The sequence below is a fragment of the Mastomys coucha genome, unplaced genomic scaffold, assembly GCF_008632895.1.
Source record: "Mastomys coucha isolate ucsf_1 unplaced genomic scaffold, UCSF_Mcou_1 pScaffold21, whole genome shotgun sequence".
Taxonomy (NCBI): Eukaryota; Metazoa; Chordata; class Mammalia; order Rodentia; family Muridae; genus Mastomys; species Mastomys coucha.
In genome coordinates, this window is record NW_022196904.1 from 14021569 (window position 1) to 14030905 (window position 9337).

The window sequence follows — 9337 nt, forward strand, 5'->3', positions numbered from 1 at the left end:
AAAAAAAAAAAAGAGTAAGGGATGGGACAAAAGGTCCAGGCTACAGAAGCAGAGACAGCATTTGCAAAGGTCCTGTGGCAGGACTGTGTATGCGTGAAAGCCATCCATCTAAAGCACATTACTCCTTGTCTTGTGCTGAAGTTGGCCATGACATTACAACTGCTGAGCAAATGCTCTATTACTGCTCTAGCCCCAAATCAAATTATCCTGGAAAATGCAATGGGACAGACTAGATTTTTTGTTGTTGTTGTTTTTTTTTTTTTGGAGACAGGGTTTCTCTGTGTAGCCCTGGCTGTCCTGGAACTCACTCTGTAGACCAGGCTGGCCTTGAACTCAGAAATTCACCTGCCTCTGCCTCCCAAGTGCTGGGATTAAAAGCCTGCGCCACCACTGCCCAGCCAGACTAGATTTTTAAATTGTAACTTATTTAGTGCAAAAGTATTACTGATCTCCCTCTAAAAATTAGGAAACAACAAAAAGGAAAAGCAACAAAAGACCAGAGAGATTGTTCAGCAGGTAAAGATACTGGTCAAGCTTGACAACCTGAGGGCCACCCCCTGGAGCCCACATGATGGAAGAAGAGAACCGATTCCCGATGTGTACACGCATATACACACACTAAAACTTTAAGATAAAAAGAGCATATGGCCTAGAAGAGATGGCACAGCAGTTAAGAGCACATACTGTTCTTGCAGAAGAACTAAGTTCAATTCTCAGCTCCTACAGTCCCGTAATTCCCATTCCAAGAGATCTAAGCTTCTGACCTGAACATACCCAGAAACATACTCACAATTAAAAAAGACCTAAACATCACTTACTTTTTCCTGAGCAATACAGTCCCCATATTACCACACATAGACATTTTCTGGGGAGAGAATTTCCAAGAAAGTATGGGTACCCTGGGTGAAAAGTCTAGCAAATAGAATAAAAACACTATCTCCATAGAAACAGTAACAGGATACTGGATCCATCCAGCGGCTAATACAAGCAAATACTGCAATCCAGGGAGCCAGGCTTGCTTAACAGAAGAGAATTAATTAACACAATGGAACAGTAAGAAACTAGAATGAACAGTATGCTGAGAGGTACTGAACTCACTGATAATATACAGAGAAGTAAACGTACCTGGTTATTGGTTAGGCTTGTTGTAGGCTTATAATTCCAGCACTTGAGACACAAACTGGCTAGCTGGACTAGCTAAAAAGGTGGGCTCTGGTTTCTAAAAAGACACCTGACCTCATTATATAAATTAAATATAGCAATCAAGGACAACAGACAGGCTGATATTAACCTCAGATGGCCTCTATGTGCAAACATATATAATCCATGGCATAAATGTATAGATTCAATCAATCATCCCCAGATGATTAGAAGCTGCTGAGAAATGAGTTTGTACCCTTTTTTTTTTTTTTTTTTGGTTTTTCAGAATAGGGTTTCTCTGTGTAGCCCTGGCTGTCCTGGAACTCATTCTGTAGACCAGGCTGGCCTTGACTCAAGAAATTTGTCTTCTACCTCCGGAGTGTGAGAGTAAAGGCATACATATGCCACCAGAATTTGGTGGCAATTTTTTACCTTAAAAAAAAAAAAAAGTGCCCATCATGCTGATGCATATTTATAACTCCAGAACATGAGAGGCAGAGGCAGGAGAATGCCAACTTTATAGCCTAGGCTATAAAGCTACTTCCTGGACCAGCCAGAGCCAGATATTGAGAACCTATCTAAAAAGAAAAAAAGTATTCTACAAAATGACAACCATAAGCCAAACAATTTTCACTTAACAGCACAGTTGAAACAACCTGAGGTAAGCAAGTGTTACTGTTCCATGCTGTTGGCCACGGAATGTAAACTGGCAAAAATCCTTGAGAGTAACAACAGAATCTGGAAAAGGTGAAGATGCCTTTATCCTAATTTGCCCTACAGAAAGGAACACATTGCCCAAGTAGATTATACACAATCTCACACGCACAAACAGAATGCTTAGCACAGTGCTGTCTCCAACAGGCAAGTTTACCCACCTGAATGCCATCAACAGCACAGAAACATTAACAATAATGTAGTCACACAAAAAAGCCCTGCAGTACTGTCCTAGAAGACTGATTATGATGGTATAGTCAGGTATAAAGGGTGTGTAAGTCCCACACCAGCCGCTACAGGTGCTTGCTGAACACCAGAGTTGTCGTTTTTATACTGTATTTAATATTAAATAGCCGTATGTGTAACTACCACAGAGGCCAGCAAAGCTCCACAAAGACAAACAGATGGTCCCACCAACATAATGCTTCTCTTACATAGCAGGTGGCAGCACACATGCAACAGGGAACCAGTTCTCAAGTAGTGAAGAGACATGGGGAGTAAGTCTAGATATTGCTTATGCACATGGACGTGAGAAGAAACACATGGGAACAAGAACCAACTGCTGACAACCATTATTTACACTGACAGCAAAAAGGCTCAGACAGGGCATGTCAAACATGTTTGCCTCTTTAATTTGGTAGTATGTATGGTTCTAGCTAAGAGTCTTAGCTTATGCTTAAATTCTTGTACAGAAAGTTGCTTTTTTTTTTTTTTGAAAGAGTGACAAAAACAAACCATGTATTCATTATACTTTAGATATATGAATGCTTCGGACCACACACACAACTGCTGGATCACCTGAAACTGGGGTCCTTTGCAAGAGCAACAAGTGCTCTTAAACACTGAGCCTTCTCTCTCCAGCCCCAAAAGCCTGAGTTCTTTAGATCTACAAAAAGGCAAGTATGCAAGAGTGGGGTCTGCCCTTTCAGGTGCCTTTTTAATCTACTCACATATCCCAGCAGCCCCAGAGTCACCTGTTTAGGAATAAAATAAAGCAGAGAATAAAGAAAAGGGCAGCAGAGATTAGTATGCCAGCATTGAGAAACCAGGTATCTGATTTTATTATAACTGCTAACCTTCAAGGTTCTCTACATGAAATAAGCAATTATGTGCATACTTACACGTGTATCAGATACAGTGGCAACAGTATGCCTTGCTCAGCATTCTGAAGCAGAAAAGACTGAAAACACAAGACCTCTTTGGGCTATGGAGTGAGTTTAAACCCAGCTGGACTACCCTTTTTCAGTCATGAAGAGAGGAAAGAAGAGAGAAAGGAAGGAAGGAATGGAGGGCCGGGAACAGACAGACACACAGACAGATACACCCACAGAGTGCTCATCCTCTCCTCTGTGTTCATGTCACTGGAAGTGAAAAATTTCCCCATAAGGCAAGATATCACTCTCCATCCATCTCAGCTAAGTATCTTCCTTGGAAAACCTGACACCAGTATCCCACCAAATACTCTGTAGATACCAGTGCATTTCTTATCTCTAAACCAGTAGTTCTCAACCTTCCTAATGCTGCAACCCTTCCTCATATTGTGGTGACCGTCAACCATAAAATTCTTTCTTTTTTTCTTTTCTTTCTTTCCTTTTTGTTTTCAAAAGGGTTTCTCTGAGGAGTCTTGGCTGATCCGGAACTCATTCTATTGACCAGGCTGTTGTTGAACTCAAGAGATCTGCCTGCCTCTGCTTCCCCAGTGCTAAGATTAAGGACTGTCTGGCCATATAACTATTTTCATTGCTACCTCTGAACTATAATTTGGCTACTATTATGAACCATAATGTAAATATCTGTGTTTTTCAACAGCAATCCTGTGAAAAGTCATTTGACAACCAAAAAAAGTTGGTAACAGCAGCTCTAAACCAAGCAATCTTGACACCTGAGAGGGCCATAACCCTCACTGGTCTGTGAGGACCCTGTCTTGACAATTCAGTAAGTCACTTCTAACTGTTTCTGAGCAAGTTTCTTAACTCTAGAATTGTTCTCTCAGATCAAGTAGCTGATCTAAGAAAACTAATGTACTGTAAAGCTAAGTCATTTAGTTCACCTCACAGTTAATTCCACAATCTAGGTTTAAAATGACAAAGATCTCCTTTAGGCTTGTCATTTTCTCCTGCAGGAAATGCCATTACACTGAACTGTATTTCCTGACTATGAGTGTGCTAAGCACTGGCCTAAGAACATGGCAATAAACAAAACTTTCTTAATTTTAAGGACTAAAATCTAGTATTTTAAAAGTACATTTATTTATTCATTTATTGTGTGTGCACACATACATTTATAGAGGTCAGAGGTCAATTTGTAAGAGTTGACTCTCTCCTCCGACCACATATGTTCTGAAGTACCAACTTAGATGATGTGGTTGGAAGTCCCTTTACCTATCTAACCAGCCCAGGGACTAAAATCTAAAGGGAAAATGGAGTTGTAGCTCAGTGGTAAAAGAACTGCCTACAATATTTAACAGGCCCCAGACATAGACACACACAAAGTAAACACATGCAACTTAAAAAGCAAAGTACCAAAAAGATGCTAAACAAACCCAAGTGCCAGCTGCCTCCAGTTGGGCCTTTCCTACTGCCCTATTTATCACAGGCATATGTGTGTTAAAAGACCCAACTTCCTAGATGTGTGAAAACCACAAGCTCTGTTTTTCCTCTTTGTTTTCTGAAGTTTCTAATTTAGGAGCACACCATGTACCTTGAACCCAAAGTGGTTTTACAACATTTGATTGAACCTAGGACACGTGGGAGAGGGGGACTCTTACAGACACCTTTCACAGGAAACAGGAAGTAGCTGCTTCCCTCACCCCATCTTGCAATCTGAGTAGAGCCCAACTACTTATTCTGTACAATTTAGGAAACCTTAAAATTTGGGTGAAGGAACTTAACTAGACAAAACTAGTCCCAGGGCCGCTTGGGCTGGTGGCAGAAGATTTGGGTGAACCTGGTCTACATTCTGAGTTCCAGGTCAGCCAGAACTGACACACTCAAAAAATTATAAATAAGTAAAATAAAATCCCAAGGCCCTCTCTCCCCAAATAGAGAAGTTGTTCCTACCAGGTGGCAAAGCCACAGGCTAAACACTGACACACCCTGTCCTTGCCCTGGGTTCCCGGTGAGACACAAAACCAAGGTCTGGAATCCAGGGGATTGTCAGAAGGAATGTGCTGCATGCTGTGCACCCTCAAGAGCTCAGGGTTGGAATCCCAGCTGAATAGTCCCATTGTAACAGCTGACTAACAATGTCAGCTGGGGAATATTTTGATATCTTCAATTTCTGCCCTCTGTAAAGAAGACATTGCACAAAGGGCAAAGGGCTGGCAGAGTGCTCTGGAATGGCACACCAAGGCTGCCAAGTAATGGCCTGGGGTCCCCACATTCTCCTCATAGTGAAGAAAAGTGGCTCCCAAAAGAAGCTTCCATATCCACCCTAGTGGGCAGCATCAGCAGCGATTCCAGGGAAACTTCCAGCTGTGAATGGCTAACAAAGCAAGGGCTTTTTCCATTTGAATGCAAAATGTGGGCCTCAATCAGAGAAGGCCCTTAAGCCATAAAACCCTTCACACCAGGGCCAAGTGTCACACTTGTAAGAGGGTGTGATTTATAAACTGACAGAGCCGTCTACAAAGCTCCTTTTGTGCTCCTCCATTTGTTAACAATTTCTCTCCCCACCATACTCAGACAAGCAAGCAGAGAAAGCCTGACTGGGCCTCAAAAAGAAAGGGACCTCAGGTTTGGCCCAAACTCTAATGTTCACTCTGGAGCTTAATAATTCCTCTGTACCAGGCTCACAGATAAAGCTATCCTAACACAAACACAAAAGTATGAGGCAGAAAATGCACAGTTGTGCCTTGCAGGGAAACTTAGTCCCAGTGCTGTGGCTCCTGCACAGAACCTCTAACCCTCAGTGCAACTTTAAGTGGATATTCCAACCAGCTGCTTTCCTAAATATGGGCTTGGTCCCATCATTTCTCAGTTTAACAAAACCAATACCAGCCACTTCAAATTGCTTTTCCCAGTACAAGATTTTATTGTCTACCACTAGCTAAAGAAACCATTGCCTTCTGTTCACTCTCCTAACTGCTTTCTCTAAAATGTGATTAATCACTACACTAGACCCAAACACATGTCCCAAGTCCCCAGGTTCTATACCTAATGGGGGGGGGGGGGCAGCAAAACAAAAACCCACACACAACATCAGCAATAATTAGACACATATTAAAGACCTTTCTGTTTGTTTTGAGACAAAATCCAGGCTAACCTGGAACTGGAACAAATAGCTTTGAACTTCTGATCCCCGGTCTCTACTTCCTAAATGCTGGAATAAGGCATGCTGGGTTCATGTGCCAGTGAGCACCAGCCTAACTCTTCACCTTTTTGATACAGGATCTATTATTGAACCTGGTACTCACTCCACTGACCAACCAGCAAGGCCCAGTAATCTGCTTGTCTCCACCTCCCTGGTACTCACTGGTTTACATACAGGCATGACTGGCTCATAACTTTAACTCTGGTCTCAGAAAGGTCTAACACCCTCTTCCAGTCTCATAGATCACTGTGACATGGCGCGCACACACACACACAAAGGTAAATCACCCATATTCATAAAAGGTAAAAAGAAAAAGTGAAGATCTACACAGAGAAACCCAATCTGGGAGGTGGGGTGGGGTAAATTTAAACTGACCCCTGCACAGTTAGAACCTTACTGAGCTGTATACCGATGTAGAAAAAGAAACTGACTGGAAGGACTGTGGGTGATAAGAGGGAAAAGTCACTACTTCTGCTCCGGTCTGTCACACTGCTTCAGACACTAGAGGTCAAAACTGATGCCTTTTATGCTAAGTAAGTTTAACAAACTTGTCATCTGGCCACCAGGGTGCTGCACCAGAACAGTTCTTGAATCATTTGAAAAGGCTGCCAGAACTGTAAAGGATTTCTAATTTTTAAAAAACAAACAAACAAACAAACAAACAAACAATGCATTAGGAATATAAACCCATTTCCTCGGGAGGGAAGAGCCAGCTGGAATCAGCAGAAGCTGTGCCCTAGTCAGTGTCCCCCACTCTTGGGCTTCCCCTTCCTCCTTGGCAGTTAGGAAAGGTCGCAGCGTTTCTGATCTCAGCTCTCTCACTTACCTTTTTGACCATGGTTGTCTCCGATGAATCAAGCTTTGCTCTCTTGGCATCAGGTCCATCTTCCACTCCTTGGCTGACTTTGGCAACTTTGGTTTTCTCTCTAGAGAGATAAATGGAAGAAAGCCAAGTTTGAAAGTCCCATCACTGGAATGTAAATTTTAGAAAATGTTATCAACTCACAGGATACCTATGTCTAATGAACAAAAGGCTGAGCCCAGCCTGGTCTATAAAGTGAGTTCCTAGACACCAAAGACTACACAGTGAAACCCTGCCTCGATAAAACAAATATACAAAGAAGAAGAAAGCCAAAAGGCTTTGGAATCAATGAGGCCTGAGCTCAAATCTCACCATGACCCCTGGAGAGATCTGATAAATCAGTTAACCATTTTTAGACTAGCTGTCCCTGATGTGATTATGGGAAGAAAAGAGCATAAGCAAACTGCCTGGCATAAGCAAGCTCCCATGAGCCAAAGAGACTGCTTTGCAAACATTCTTGAGGAATCAAGAATTAAAAAGTGAACCCTAATTCCTCCTTCTGCTGTGGAAATCTCATGTTAGAGTAGCCCAGCCTGCTTCTGTTATAACTGTGCAATTCATAACACTCCTAGAACCAGACCTTTCTAAAGCTGCTGGGGGGCTAGGGCAGGAGATGGTGAGAACATATTTGCCCCTTTCAAAGGTTTCCCCCCTGCTCCCCAATGGTTTTGGAGACGGTTTCTCTGTGTAGCCCTGGCTGTTTTAGAATTCACTCTGTAGATCAGATTGGCCTAGAACTCAGAGGTCCACCTGCCTGATTCCCAGATGCTGGGATTAAGGTGTGCACCAGCCAAGAAACTTGTGGGCCAATGACTTGCTGAAGAGGCTGAACAATGAGAGCACTCACTGCTTAGCAGGAAGCTGTGCCCAACTGTATCACTCGCTGGCAAGGTAGGCTTCACATGCTGTTTGAGAGATTGAGATGAGAGAGCAAGCAAGAAAATAAAAATGAATAGTGGCCAAATACCCAGCTCATATAGTTTTATAAATACCGTCTGCCATCTTTGTCTTGAAAGCTGTAAGTAAAAACACTGCAGGTCTTGTCATGTGAGAATTATTAAGTTCTGCAGCTTCATGTTCAAAATGAGGGATAAGGTCTGTCTGCTCCACAGTAGGCTCTGAACCTCAGAGCTTTTCCAAGGCAGGCTGAATGTGCCCAAAGGACTACACATTTAACTAGCAGGTACTCTCTCTCCATCTCTCAACATGCAAGCACAAGCTAAGGAACAAGTGTTTAAAACCCAAGCACAACTTTCCTGGACAGCATGTGAGTTCCAACCCTCAAGTTCAGGAGTTGGGACACCCACATGATGCACTTTGGGCTTCAGATGACATCACTGCTTTCAAAGATGGGGTCTACATGTCTCCTAAAATTCTGAACCCACAAGCTGGGCAGCATGGCACTCAGTAGGCAAAAGTAGGTAGATCTCTGAGTTGGAAGTTAGCCTGGCCTACAGATTTCCAGGACAGCCAAACAGACAAACAATGCCTTGAAAAAAACAACAAAAGTGTGAATCCACAAAACAACTCTGCTTCATAATTTGTTAACCCTTTGTTTTAGAATGTTCTGAAGTATTATAGTAAAGTAAGCTATTTCATTGAAGCAGTTCATTTCCTATCATAAATACTACTCCACTGTGGAATGCTCCCTTAGGCCCTGTCCTCCCAGCACTTACTCTACAAATTCATGCTCTCCAAGATTTGCAAAGGTGTACCCATGGTACCCAAAGACATCTCCTGTGAAGAACTTGATGCTGTTTCTGTGACAGATCTGGTCGACTTTAATGATGACGTCTCTGGAGCAGCAAGTCAGGCACACCTGAGGGAGACAGGAACTGACCAGTAAGAGCTGCAAACTGTGAATCACTGCCCTGCTGTCTACATAAATAAACTAACTGTCTCCCTCGTAGGCTTAAGACCAGTTTCAACAGGAACAACAGGTTCTTTGGGTGCTGTGAATAAAAGACAAAAGAGAAGTTGCAGGTTTGAGGGTGTAGAAAATATACATGATATGATGACCACTTCTCACACCTAAGAGAAGAATTTAGCCGGACAGTAAAACCACTCACGACAGTCTGTTCCCTTAGTCCATGAGCATATAAACTACACTTCATAGTTCTCATGAAGACAGAATTATCAAGGTAATCTACACTAGAAAATCAAGCAAATTCTGCTGACAACTGAAACCAATTTTTTAACCAAAAGGTCATGTTTGAGTGTCTACACACACACACACACACACACGCACACACACACCACACACACACCACACACCACACACACACCACACACACACACACCACACACACA

The 9337-nt window shown here is 42.6% G+C and overlaps 1 protein-coding gene across 2 annotated transcripts in view; it reads right to left on the minus strand.

The window, feature by feature from the left end:
- The window catches only part of Sae1 (SUMO1 activating enzyme subunit 1), a 54578-nt gene that overhangs the window by 29483 nt on the left and 15758 nt on the right, over positions 1–9337 (minus strand). For both annotated transcript variants that reach the window (XM_031385440.1, XM_031385441.1), the window contains exons 4-5: positions 8704–8846; positions 6992–7091 (exon numbers count right to left, since the gene is read on the minus strand). In XM_031385440.1, the coding sequence (XP_031241300.1) occupies positions 6992–7091; positions 8704–8846 (243 nt within the window). The remainder of the gene's footprint in view (positions 1–6991; positions 7092–8703; positions 8847–9337) is intronic.